Source organism: Hoplias malabaricus, chromosome 2 (genome assembly GCF_029633855.1).
Source record: "Hoplias malabaricus isolate fHopMal1 chromosome 2, fHopMal1.hap1, whole genome shotgun sequence".
In the NCBI taxonomy this organism is placed as follows: domain Eukaryota; kingdom Metazoa; phylum Chordata; class Actinopteri; order Characiformes; family Erythrinidae; genus Hoplias; species Hoplias malabaricus.
The window spans coordinates 47,099,925-47,114,891 of NC_089801.1; the positions used below are offsets into that span (position 1 = coordinate 47,099,925).

Genomic DNA, 14,967 nt, shown 5'->3' on the forward strand with positions numbered 1-14,967 from the left:
CCTTCACAGGGAAACTCACACACACACTCACACATTCACACCTACGGACACTTTTGAGTCGCCAATCCATCTACCAACATGAAGAAGCATGATTTTCATTTACACACCATTCACTGAATGACTTTTCCTCATTACCCGACTCTCAGTCTGTCTAACTTTAACAAGCTGAAAAAGTTTTCGTTCACCTGACAGGTAAATATTTCAGCATCAGTTTGGAGCCCAGTTACTTCACGCAGCAGCCCATCATCTTTGGAGATTTCATGAAGGTAACTATTTTTCATGCTAGTTTACCAGTATAACTATTGTAGACCTAGCACTGGGCTGTAGGGCAGTGAAATTGTATAGTTTACAGTTGCAGTTAAAATTATCCAACCCTTTTTGCAAATAATTTTTATTAGCAAAATGTACAAACTTTCAGCTCTTTGCAATAAAATAAACAAACAGAACATTATTTATAGCTTCTCATAGCTAATGTAACAAGTCATCTCTCTAAATTCAACACCAAATGTCAATTTTAATGACTAATGCAGTCTTGGAATGATTCAACACCATCATGGCAGGTAGCTTTAGTACTTATTAGGGCACCCACCTGCTGCATATGTGGTGCATAGCCAGACACCAGCTTCTGTCAGCAGTCATGAGGAATGTTAGCTTGTTCCTCAAGGGCAACGGCCTTCACTTCAGTAATATTCTTGAGTTTGCATATTGCAACTGCCTTCTTCAAATTCATCAAAATATTTTCTATCCAAGTCATGTGACTGTGACAGCCACTCCAGTATCTTTCATAAACCAAGCCTTGGTGGACTATTGAAAGATCCAATGACGGCCAAGCTTCAGCTTCCTCACAAAAGGCCTGATGCTTTCTCAGGATTTTCTGATACTTTATTGCTTCCAAATGCTGCATTAAGTCTTGGAGTTCATACCTGCCTCTTCAGGAAACTTGCGAACATATGCTTCCAACTGGATCTCAGTGCTGTTGCTATCTTTTTGTATCTTTTCCTTGTTTATGCAATACAATGATCTCATAAATTTCTGAAAAAAATTAACTCTTGCCATATTTCTGACATGCAATCAAACATCACAGTCAGCAAACCCATAGCCAACTAATGAAGCCCTTGGTTGTTTACATCAGGTTCAAACATGAGGGATTCTGTTCAGGGGTTGGATAATTCTGAGACCGTAGTAGTCATCCATCCATCATCCATCAATTTTCAACCGCTTATCCGGGTCCGGGTCGTGGGGGAAGCAGTCAGAGACCTCCCTCTCCCCAGCCACTGCTTCCAGCTCCTCCGGGGGTATACCGAGGCGTTCCCAGGCCAGTCGAGACATTTAGTCTGTCCAGCGTGTTCTTGGTCTTCCCCGGCGCCTCCGTCCCATTGGACATGACCGGAACACCTCACCAGGAAGTCGTCCAGGAGGCATCCGGACCAGATGCCCAAACCACCTCAACTGTCTCCTCTCGATGTGGAGGAGCAGCGGCTGCACTCAGATGTCCGAGCTCCTAACCCTGTCTCTAAGGGACAGTCCAGACACCCTGCGGAGAAAACTCATTTCAGCCGCTTGTACCTGTGATCTCGATCTTTCGGTCAGTACTCAAATCTCGTGACCATATGTGAGGGTTGGGACATAGATTGAACGGTAAATGGAGAGCTTTGCTTTTCTGCTCAGCTCTCTCTTCACCACAACGGACTGGTACAGAGCCCGCATTACTGCTGACACTGCACCGATCCGCCTGTCAATCTCCCGCTTCATCTTTCCCCCACTCGTGAACAAGACCCCGAGGTATTTAAACTCCTCCTTGGAGAAATATAGATTTGTTGAGCTATTTAAATAGTTTTTGTTTATTGCAGGCAGCTGAGATTATGTTCATATTGCTAATAAAGCTAATCTGCAGTGGAAGTTGAAAATGATTTTTGATATATTTCAAATGTTTTTAATGTCCTTTATTTTTCAGGTTGGAGTGGATAAGGCAGACCGTGTTTATGAGGACCTGATGGACATGGAGAAGATCCACAATGTCCTGCAGGACTATCTGGATGATTACAACATGACCTTTGCTAAGGAGAACAAACTGGTCTTCTTCCAGGACGCCATCGAACATGTGACCAGGTGCAGTTTGTGTTAAAATAGACATTGCTAGTCCCTGTGTTATTTTGACCAAAGCTTGTCACAGAATTTTCATTAAGATCCCAGGAAAGTATGTTAACTTGTGAAAAAGGTGTATAATATGGCACGGTTAATTAAATTAAGTTGATGGATTAATTAATATAGCTAATTAATTGAAATTAATCACTGTAGTTACATTGCTAACTGAGATTTGCCATTATGTTTACTTAGCTGTTGTTGCTGTTGTTAATTAGTTATCTGAGACTGGTTGGCATGGTTATTAATCAGTTACTTTAAAATTGTCATGATGATAACACGGGAAACAGAGATAAGTCAGGCATCTGTAGCCGGGTTCCATCCAAAAACTTGTACAAAAGATGTACAATTAGGAAATATCTTCAGAAATTATGTGAAATGAAGTGTGTTCCCATCTAGTGCACTTTTGCAAAAAAACTCCACATGAAGTAGGCTCACCGCGACCCTGAAATGGAGAAGCGGAAAAGAAAATGTATGTATGTATGTATGAAGTAGGCTTCTGTGATCGAGGGAGATGGTGCAATCTGAGTGGGTTTTTTTTTTTTAATCAAAATGCTTTTTAAAGCTGTTTATATCAAATCATACAGAACTTGTTCTTAATGTTTTGATAGGAAAGTAATAAATGTCTTGTGGTCTTCGACTTTTGCTCAGTGGTGTGTATGTGTACAATAATTTACACATGCTCTGAAATAAGACCCTCAGGTGGTGGTGGTATGAAAACAGACTGGTTGTTACATGTGAATAAACAAAAAGAGGAAGAAGAATTGGGAGGAGTTTGGTTAAAGCTCATGGTCACAGGGTCATTATGGGGCTCCAAACGTAAGAACTTAGTAGGAATGAATAACCACAAACTATACTTCCCACCTTTGTTTTCAGAATTGCTCGCATGATTCGCCAAGAGCGAGGGAATGCCCTGCTAGTGGGAGTTGGCGGGACTGGGAAACAGTCTCTCACACGATTGGCTGCTCACATATGTGGCTACCGCTGCTTCCAGATCGAACTGAGTCGAGGCTACAACTACGACAGTTTCCATGACGACCTGCGGAAACTGTACAAGTTGGCGGGTGTGGAAGGCCAGGACATGGTCTTCCTCTTCACTGATTCTCAGGTACAGTCTGGGGGGATGTGTTCCTAATGCTGGTTTATACTATACAGAGGACTCAATCCTGTACTCATTCTGTTATATATGAAGTAGTGTACTTGGTTATCATAGTCACTTGTCTAATCAGTGATTGGTAACTATGTTACTGAGGTTCTATGTTTAACCAACGTCTGGTCATCATGGTTAATATTTCGACTGAGGATGGTAAAAATAATATATTGTATTGTATCTTTACGTTAATAACATGATATCAGGTAAATGTCTTCCAGGTCAATACGTTTAACCCTGGAACAGTTATTATAATGACACTAAAAATGGCATGTATGTATAATGAACAGCAATAGACTATAAAGTCTCTACACTACCACCACCACGTCAGTGTCACTGCAGCTCTGAGAATGATCCACCACCCAAATCATACCCACTCTCTCTAGTGGTCTTGTGGGGTCCTGATCATTGAAGAGCACGGCAAAAGAGATAAAAAAAAAATATGCAGAAACAGGTGGACTACTGTCTGTAATTGTAGATCTAGATAGTGCTCATGTATGGTTGGTGTAGCTGATCAAATGGACAATGAGGGTAGAGACAAGGTCAATGTTCCTGATTCAATGATTGTCTAGTGTAATTTGTAACAGAATTTGTATATTATTAAATATTTGGCTCTGTTATAAGATACTCAGCTGTGTGATATGATTACAAATGTTTTGTCATATAATCCACGTCCCTAAATATGTAAATATTCTTATTCTCATTTGAAGCGGTGACCTTTCAAAAGAACCTTGGATTGGATCAAATAGCTTTTGTTTTAAAAATACATAAATTAACAGTTTTCTGCTCTATATACAAGGCAAGGGAAGTTTATTTATAGAGCATGTTTTGCATGCTAAGTGCTTCACAAGACAAAAAGCTGTGTTTGCGAAGCCCCAGTGTCTGTAAATAAGTATGCTAGGCTCTCTCTCTGCTCATGGCAGAAGCATCTGGAGTTTTTGGGGTTTTTTTGGACAATGGAGATAACCCCAAACATTTAAAATCATGAACTGAAATTAGGATATTGCCCTATTACTGCTTCGTATGTGAGAGTATCTGCATTACTGAAAGTGCTACAAACCTAAACAACTAGAGTTACAAATGAGTTTCAGTGGTAATTCAAAACGGATAAAATAAAATAAATAAAATTTTAACAAACCAGAGTGAACAGCATTTCCCCACCATCGTACAAATCCCCTTTATAGCTGTAAAAACAATTACAAATTGTTTTTGAATTACACATTTTAAAAGAATAATATATATATATATTTAAAGCAACTAAAATAGGAGTTAAAAGTTTTAACTGTTGCTTGGCAGTTAATTGCTTTATGATGCGAGCCGAGATCTGAGTTGTGAAGGAACTTATGCCACCCGCCACTATGTAGCCCAGCGAGCATTCCGTTCACTTGGTTATCTTGCCATGCAAGCATCTCTGTCGTATTGTTGTTTTTTGTAGCATTGTAGCATTAAGTGTGTAGCGAGTAAGTTAATTTAAGCGACAGAGCATTAAAAGAAAAACTTCCTCAATCTCCTCCGCCAATCTATTCCACCAGCATCTTCATCTGATCTTCAAGGTAAATACACTTAATAAAACCATTATATTTCTTTACATTCTCTTTTATTATGTATTTTTATACCTTTTTTGTTAGTTATAAAGTTCTTTTTGCTTATTTTAAAAAGGGAGCAAAAAAGAAAAAAATTGGTGTGTACATTTTTGGGTGGCTGGAATGTATTAATAGCATTTTGATTCATTTTAATGGGGAAATTTAATTTGATATACGAGCAAATTGAGTTACAGCTCGGTCACAAAATGAATTAAACTCGTAAGTGAAGGTATTACTGTATTAGAAATCTCTAGCTGTCTGAACAGTTTAAAACCTGATCTACATTGACGCAGTGATATTTGATATTTGTCCATTATACTATCCTCTTCAGTTATAAGTGCGTGCAAACGTTTGAACATTTCACATTAAATTATATTTAGTTGATTGTCAGAATTAAAATGCATGGTACGCTGTTCATTGAGCTATATGACGCTACACAATTCTTTAATGTCAACTGACACGATGTCTACAAAACATGACAGAAAATGACATAAGCATTAAAGCAGATTTTTTTTTCTGACAACTAATACTGGTTGTAATAATCCTTTATTGAAGTATGTTTATGTCAGTTTCATGAAAGGCTTATATATTAATTGGCGTCCTGTAACCTTATGAACATCTATGGTACCAAGTGTTACCAAGCAAGAAAACACAAATGTTTTAACTCATATTTTCATTAACCAATATATTGTTATTGTGATAATTACTAATAATCCAAAAAAGGCAGATAGAAGGATGAAATCACATATGGTCTCACTAATATACCTCTGTCCTCTGAGCATTGCAACTTGATGGACAAAGTCGATTAGCTTCTTTCATGATTTCATAAGTGAAATCAGAAAAAAAATGAATGCTTGAGTATGTACATACATCAAAGGAGAATCGATGGCACTGAATCTTTAAAACTTAAATCCTTTTATATAGCAGGGCATAACTAATTCATTCTTTATTGATTCTTTATTGATACATGAGACATTCTAAATGCATGAATCACTCGCTTCTTTAAACTGGGGTGGGAGTACAGTACAAAGAGTACTGTAGAGTTTTTATATGGGGTACTGTGGAATATTCTGAAATTAACCCTCATTGACTAAATCTAATTGTTTTTTTTTGTTTGTTTTTTTGTTTTTTTTCAAAAATATCTGTTCCTTTGCCTTTGTTGCATCAGTTCTGCAGCCACAATGTTTAGTCCTAAAAATGGGCTGCATATTCTCACAATCTAAGGAATAATAATTTTTTTGCTATGCTATATTCACTTGATTCAAAATGATCATATTTAACTTTAAATCTTGCTGAATTTCCAGTTATACCTGGTTCAGCAGCAAAAAAATATTGGCATTATCATTGATTCAGATTTATCATTCGATCAACACATAGGCAGTATCACTAGGACAGCTTTTTTACATCTTTGCAACATTGCCAAGATTTGAAATGACTTATTTCCTGTTACGAGCCACCACGATTATTCAGATCACAGAGAACTGGAATTTTAATAGTTCCTAGAATTCAGAAGGCTTCAGCTGGGGGAAGAGCCTTTTCTTATAAAAACAAATTCTGGAATGATCTTCCAGAAAATGTTCAAGACTCAGACTCAGTCACAATCTTCAAATCTTGGCTGAAACTCACACGTTCAGTTTACCTTTTGATAGTTAATGTTCCCCCTTAGATAATGGTGGCAGATCCAGGGGGTCTATGGACACAGGGAATTATAGTAAACTGAGATGCTGGTGTCGTCCCGCCACTTCACACGATCGCTCAGGTTTGTCAACGGTGGAGCGGAGGGATGCCAGTGTTTCAGGGTGCTCCTGTGTCTGTGTGTCCTTCTGGTTCTCTCCTTTTAGCTAATATATTATAATCAGATCTGCCGTAGTCATTAGCCACACTCTGGGAATACACCCAAACAGAGCAAAACTTATTCCATCTCTCTACTTTTTTCTGAGTAAACAACGGCCCAACTGTCTATACAGACACTGATGTCTGACTGTCGAGCTCCTGCTACATGCTTCAGACTAGTTGCCACACACTGCCACTTGCCTTGAACTAGCTGCCCACCCTACATTGAAGTTTTCATGGACTTCTAACTATTACTACTACTACTAATAATAATAATAATAATAACAATAATAATATTGTCATCATCATTGCTTATATTATATATACTATGACTATATCAGTACACATGAGCATAACAGCAGAAGCATGTGATGTATAGGGTCCTTTTTTGTTTGTCAATAACTTGTAGGTAGATTGGCCAAAGAGCTGTTTAGGTCCCCCCCCCTTGTGAGACTTGGTTCCTCCTAAGGCTTCTTCCTCAGCTCTGGGGGAGATTTTCTTTGCCACTGTCATCCCTGGCATGCTCACCTGACTGGAGGCAGGGTAGCTGTGCCACACTATAGAGATATTTATAATCAAATGAGAAAACAAGTGAATTATGAGGTATATACGTGTGCAGGTAGTTACATTTCAGTGTTTACCTGAAATTTCACCTCACATTCTGCTCTAATTTGCAGCCTTAACATAATTGTTTTATCACATTATTTCAGCTTCTCTATGAGCTCTCTCTTTCCTCCTACTCAGCTGCCACTTTAAACTCTTATCTCTCCTAGCCCAGCCTTCATGTCTGTGACATCTGATCGACTTCAACTTGAATGCCCCAGCTGTTTAATTCAGGGACAAACCTGACATCTCTGCTGCTAATCCCACACATTCAGACATTTGAGTGACCTTTCAACTACCTAATATACTTACAGGTGCTCATGATCTTAAGATAAACTCTTAAGTAGTTCGTAAGAATGCTCTTATACACAGTTCTCCAAAAAATTCTAAGACTCTCTCACATTTTGTTGAGAGAAATTAATTATTAATTATTAATAATTAATATTAATTATTTTCTTAATATTTTTTTAAGACACTTCATTTATAATGAATTTTCATTTTAACCGAATTTTACATATTATAAATACAGCGAGACACATTTTAAATACTGAATTGACTGTTATAACCAGTATTCAGTGAAGTCCATGCAGTGGATAGCAAAACAGACGAAAAGCAGAATCAAAATAAGTGTTCCAAAAAACTGAGTGTAAAGCCAGCAGTGAAAAACAAAGATACACATTTGCTATTATTTTCCGTTTGTAGAAACAGTATTTTTTGTTGTAGAACAATATCCACTTTTAATTTTGATAACTTATAAATCTTTCATATTCAGCTGTATAATATACACTGGATTCTGATGTGGCATACTGATGTGTGCAAAAAAATTGTTAAACACACACACGAAAACATCCTCTCATTGAGCTTACTTGAAATGGTCTACCTTCTCAAATATAATGTAAAATGTTTCCTCCTGCCTGAATACATAATACATTCACAGCAAAGTTTGTATGGCTATAGACAGATAATGGTCGAAGGCTATTATTCAAAAATAAGAATGATGCATATAATGCTACAGACATTTTAGAGCTGTTTATCCTTCCAATTTTGTGGCAACATTTTGAGGAGGGTGGTTAGGACTGTGCCTGTGTGCTCAAAGGGCTTGTTTACACCTGGCATTAACATGCATTTTGTATCTGTATAGTATATTTGACCAGATTCTGTTTACACTTCTCAGTAAAACGCATCCCCTGTTTGACCAGATGAGATCTGATTGTACACCAGCCTGTACTACATTTCTGTTTTACTTCCATTAACTGGATGTAAACATGATTGCTCTCTTGCTGCTCCCTGTTTATTATTTGCGCTCAAACCTCAGGAATAAACATTTAAAAGAGGCAGGGAATCGTCTATAGCTGTTGCGGAAGGGGCTGAGTCTTTTCCAGATCTGAACCAGATCTTTTCATCCAACATCAGAAATTCCCAGAAATGCTATTTTTGACCACAAACAAACAACAAAATCTAAATATTTACTTGCAAAAGCTAACCACAGTACTAGTTTATATTTCAGAGGTTGAAGTTGGTATGAATGGCCTTTTATGAGTAGCCTGTCTAGCTGCAGAAATTCAAACCCAGTTATCCGAAAGTCAAAAAGTTTTAACCACTGACCTTTGGGTGCCTCCTAAACAACAAATACATCAATAAAGTTCAGGAAATTAAGATGTTAGCTGTCTGAGTGTGAACTAATTGGTATTTTTCACCATAACAGAGGTGGAGCTGTTGCTGGTGAATGCTAATAATCAATCCAAATTCATTCATATAAATAATGATGTGATCCCTGTTGGATTAGTAGGAGTGGTTACTCATTTCATTAATTCTGATGATGGAGGAGTTCCTGGACACATCAGTGACATGCTGTACTCCTCATTATAATTTTGATTTACTGCAGTAAATTAACTAAGTTTGATTTAATTCGTCCATTATTATTACGACGTTACTTTTCCATGCTGAAATTTTGATGTGGTAAATGTGTTTCAGATTGTTGTGGAGGAGTTTCTGGAGGACATTAACAACATGCTGAACTCCGGAGAAGTGCCCAGTCTGTTTGAGAAGGATGAGCTGGAGTATGTTTTGGCTGCAACACGGCCCAAAGCCAAAGAGGCTGGTATTGCCGAGGGCAACCGTGATGAGGTACAGGATCCAAGGGCCAATAAAAATTCACATATCTGCACCATCTTCCTTATATATTTCTTGCATTGTCTTGCATCTGCTCAACTGTACATCAATTTGACCTATTGAAATATATATTCCAAGGGTACAGTATATCCATACAGCATGTACTCATATGTTCATGTATTCATTCACATCCATCTGTTTATCAGTCTGTTCTGTTCTGACATCTATCAATCGACATTCAATCTGTCATCCATACATCCATCCATCGGTGCACTTTTTCCTGCTATTCCCATCTTAACCCACCATGCCAGCCATTCATCCATCCATCCATACACACACCACCAAACATCAGTCCATACACCTATTTTTCCTGCTCTTCTATCCATCCATCCATCTATTCATACACAGATACGTCCATACATCAGTCTATCCACTAAGCCAGCCATCTATCCAGTGTATTTTTGCTTGTTGTTTTCATCAATTTGTTCCCCAAACAATCAGATTTTTTCGTGTCCTATCTGTTGAACTTCCTGAGCTCATTTAAACACAACTGCACTGCCCACCTGTTCATAGACAATAATTACAAAAATATTTCATTTGACAAATCATCAGGAACCGTGCTTCAGGTCCCTTGGTTTCCTTGGAATTTCCACAGATGAATTTTTATCAGTAAGATGCTGAGCACTGTGCGTGTATGTTTGTGTGTTTGTACAGGTTTTCCAGTTTTTTATCTCTCGTGTAAGGGAGAAGCTGCACATTGTGTTGTGCATGAGTCCGGTGGGTGATTCCTTCAGGTCTCGGTGTCGAATGTTCCCATCACTAGTTAACTGCTGCACCATTGACTGGTTCATACAGGTCAGAGTCCACATTTAAATACTTTTATATCAGCGCATCCATTTCATATGCTACATTTCAAGCCTATAACAACCACTGGGGACCAGACTATTCCTGTTCTTACAGTTACATGTACAAATAGGTGTTAAAGCATGTTTGCATATAATTTGTAATACAAGATTCAAACATTTTCCCTCTATTTTCCCAACTTTTCCATTTTCCATTAATACACAATATACAAAAGCGTCTTGTAAACGTCTTTCAGGTTGTAAAGTGTAGCTTGTAGCAGCAGTGTGTAAAGATGTTTGTATAATCACTGGTGTATATTTGTTCGCCTTTGGCAGGGGTTTCAGTGACATTACCCTCTGTAGATAAATGAGGAGTGATGGATGTAATCATGTTTCCTTAGAGTGAGGGGGGGGGAGAGAGAGAGAGAGAGAGAGAGAGAGAGAAAGCAGCTTGTGTTTAGCTAGCGATTTAATTGGCCACAGACGCTTTAGGGGCCACTTTTTATTTCATACATACATTAACTACTGCCTACATCTATCAATCTCTCTCTCTAATAAGGCTTATGCTGATCTCTGCAGGCTGTTTGGAAGAGCAGGGTGTTAGGGTAATCACTGTCAGGAGTATTTGAATATCTGCTAGGTATTCTTACAGAAATATACCAGGGCTTGGTGATATAAACAAAGCATTGTGAATATATTTTTATTGTTACATATTGGTAGTTACTTAATAATGTGACATGGTTAACTCTCTCCCTCTCTCGCTCTCTTCTCTAACAGTGGCCACATGAGGCTCTCCTCTCTGTGTCCCAGACTTATTTCCAGAATGTGGAGTTTGGTAGTGAGGAGATGAAGAGCTGTTTGTCTCAGATGTGCGTGGAGATCCACATGAGTGTGACGGACATGGCGGAACAGTTCTACTCAGAGCTCCGCCGCCGCTACTACACCACCCCGACCTCCTACCTAGAACTCATTAACCTCTACTTGAGCATGCTGGGCCAGAAAAGAGAGCAGCTGGAGGCGGTAAGGCTTGTAAATTCATAGCTTCACCCTACACATGTCCCTCAATAGAGCCTGTAATCCAACTCCAAAATCAAGTCCACAACCCAGCAAGCGATTATAACACAAGCCTACCCATACAGCTTTTGATTTCAGAAACTTGGGTATGTGTGGTCGAAATGGCCTCCTATTCACTATTCCCTATGTACATTACTCACAATATAGTGAATTTTATAGGAAACTGAATTCTGGAAAGTAGTGGGTGATTTGGGACATGATGTGTGTTTGCTCATTAATGTGTGACATTAGATTCCATCGCATAACAATACAAATATGTATGCGTTTCTTTTTGTCTGTATGCATGCACATAGTGCTGTTGTCATGCAGGCTGGATCCCAAACAGCTCTGTTTTCTATGTTGTGCACTGCACAGGTGATTAATCTGTGGCTTCTGCATCATAGAAAACAAGCCATGCAGGTGATAGCTGAATATAAATGGATTTGCATTAGACATATTGTGCAGTACTTGTGGGTAAGCTGTTATTTAAAGACCTACATCATGCACTGCAAAGGGCTTGGGACCCAGTTGGGACGAAGCTGCATAAATGTATCGATGTGCACATGCATGCCATTTCATGGACAGATTCATTTACATTACAGACAGCTACATGTCACTTTATAGAAGCATATTAGTAGCAAAATTAAAACGACAATGCGATATGCAAAATGGCAATGTAATACTAACTTTTTATATTTATATTTACCATTCATACATGCACATTTGTAGCTGAAAATTCAAACTCAGGTTCCTACTGTTAATTCATTTACACTGAGAATTGAATGCTTCATGAGTATCTGTATTTAAAACATATTTCCCATTTTGAATTTACATTTTCGTGTGATAATGTAACAAATGTATTAAAATAGTAATTATATTGTAATTTACCTTAGGCTTCCATAGTCACAGACATTTATGGGTGCACCTTTAGAATAAGACTACACTTATAAAGGTTTATAAATGTTTTAAATCTGTTTATTAATGTTATTAATTAGGTTGTAAATACAATAAAAGTAACACATAGAAAGGGTGAGTTTGACTTCTTTATTGTGACCCGTTATTTGCCAAATAGTGAGCCCTACATCCATCTACATCCATCAGTCGACATTCAGCCTGTCAGCTTCTGCACATATTTGTTAATGTTTATCCATTTAACCACCAAGTTTAATCACTTAATCCCAGATAGAATGTCTTTTTTTTTGACATTGATGGTAATGTGTAAATTAACACATGCAATGACTAAATTCACATTCTCAGGTCTCAGGTTATTCTTTTCCTTGACATTTTCAAGGTAAAGTTCTCTGACACTTTCTGTATTAGAAAGAAAAAAGGGGTTAATGCCCTTTCTGTCTCTGTGTTAAAAACGATTATTAATGACTTTTAAGATGTTTGCAACCTAATTAATATCCATGTAATAAACAGAGTTTTAAATCATTTACAAACCTTGTGTAGTCTTATTTTAAAGTGGTACCCATACATGAATGTGAACCATCAAGATCTGAACAGAGAAAAAAAATATCCAAATTCATTAATGAAGCTTCTAATGTGAACATAGATATAGTTACACAAGCTTCAGGGATATGATCTTACAACATTATGTAAAGTTGTTTAAAACATTTTTGACATGACACTACAGCCTAACAATACAAGGCATAGTTACATTATCTTTAGTGGAATGAACTTCAGTACATGACAGATTTGCCCCTGTATTATAACTGTAACCTTACATACACAACATTTATTTAGTTACAGTAGTCACTTCTGGAGTTCTGTAGAAGCTTCTAGAAAGTCATTAGGTCAGCACTCTTTCATTTGATTAAACTTGTGCAGTTCAGGCATGCATCAAACTGAGCACAACACTGCTATGACTAATGCAAGATTAAAACTATGAAGCATAATGAGTGTTTGTGTTGGGCAGGCTCGAGATCGAGTGAAGAATGGCCTCACTAAACTGCTAGAGACCAATGAGCTTGTGGATAAAATGAAGATTGACCTATCGGCTTTGGAGCCTGTGCTTAAACAGAAATCTATTGACGTTAATGCTCTGATGGAGAAGCTCGCCATCGACCAGGAGAAAGCTGATCAGGTGTGTTTATATGAGTAGCTAATATAGTGAATAACACAACTGCTGTCCACATGGCTGACTAGGGTTCTCCTAGCATTGCCTAAATACTCTCTTTGTTTACACTCTAATTATGTAACATAATTTTAATTGTAAGTCAAACATATAAAAACATATGTCAAATGCTCTATGTCTATGCGAATATATACCTAGTATATACCTCAGTCAATCATAACATTATGACCATCTGCTTGTTTTGACACTCACTGTCCATTCTCTCAGCTCCACTGACCACACAGGAGGACTTGGTAGCTCTACAATTACAAACACTAATCAACTTGTTGCTCTGCATACTTTGTTAAAATCCTTTCACCCTGTTCTTCAATGGTCAGGACCCCCAAAGGACCACCACTGAGCGGGTATGATTTTCATGGTGGATCATTCTCAACATTGCAATGGTTGATGTGGTGGCGGTATATTAGTGTGTGTTGTGCTGGTACAAGTGGTACAGTTTTTTAACACCTCAGGTTTACTATTGGACTGAGAACAGTCCACAAAACAAAAATATCCAGCCAACAGTGTCCTGTGGGCACCATCTAGTGACCACTAATGAAAGACTAGAGGACGATCAACTACAAGGTGCACCAACAAGGTAAGGGTGTACACAGTTTTTAAAAACTCCTGATCCAGACACATTCGTGTCTGATCCATTCGTAGCAGCGCAGCACGTAACACCTTGTCAGGGGCGAGGGGCGGATTGAGGGAGGCGGACGCACTCGCTAAAACACAGCTTTTTAATAAAGGAGAATAACAAAACAAAGATACATTAACATAACGAAAACAAACAGGGAGCTAACCAGGCTAAACTAAACAAGGGGAGCTAAACAGGGCAAACGGGACTGACAGACTAAAGAGAAAACGAAGGAACGAGACACGAAACAACGACTAGGGAAACAAACACGGAGAAACTGTGGAGACAGACGGACAGACTCGAAAACACGACCGACTAGACATGAGAAATGAGAAATGTACGACCAACAGGATATGAAACAAGAGGGCTTAAATACAGACACAAACGAGACACACCTGGACAGATAACGAGGACGGGTTAACACATGACACGGACGAGGAGGCGGGACGAGGGCGGAGACAAGGATATAAACAAAACATAGCCATGTGCTAAAGCATATGGCCGGGGACAACAGACATGACAGGACGAAGGCGTGACACACCTGCTCTGTGGTGGTCTGGTGATGTTCCTGAGCATTGGAGGACAGGGTAAAAGGGGGCAAACAATGGGACTTCAAACAATATGGACTTCAGTTTGTAATTGCAGAACAACAAAGTCCTCCTGTAGGGTCAATAGAGCTAAGAAATTGGACAATGCGTGCAGGAACAAGGAGGTGGTCATAAAGTTATGGTTGTCCAGTGTATACTTAGTAAACTCTCAGTTACAATATTCATTCATTACTGACTACCGACATGTGTTTTCGGACTCTGGGGGACACTACACAGCAAGATTCAGTGCTAGCAACTCCGGATGCCTTAGGGAGAGCTAGCACCCCCTCGACTCCGGCATTAGAGCCC

The 14,967-nt window shown here is 38.5% G+C and overlaps 1 protein-coding gene across 4 annotated transcripts in view; it reads left to right on the forward strand.

The window, feature by feature from the left end:
- dnah6 (dynein, axonemal, heavy chain 6) overlaps positions 1-14,967 on the forward strand; it is a 162,699-nt gene that overhangs the window by 89,668 nt on the left and 58,064 nt on the right. For all 4 annotated transcript variants that reach the window (XM_066659940.1, XM_066659943.1, XM_066659942.1 and 1 more), the window contains 7 exons: positions 193-266; positions 1,955-2,109; positions 3,019-3,250; positions 9,286-9,438; positions 10,138-10,278; positions 11,043-11,285; positions 13,237-13,404. In XM_066659940.1, coding sequence (XP_066516037.1) covers positions 193-266; positions 1,955-2,109; positions 3,019-3,250; positions 9,286-9,438; positions 10,138-10,278; positions 11,043-11,285; positions 13,237-13,404 — 1,166 coding nt within the window. The remainder of the gene's footprint in view (positions 1-192; positions 267-1,954; positions 2,110-3,018; positions 3,251-9,285; positions 9,439-10,137; positions 10,279-11,042; positions 11,286-13,236; positions 13,405-14,967) is intronic.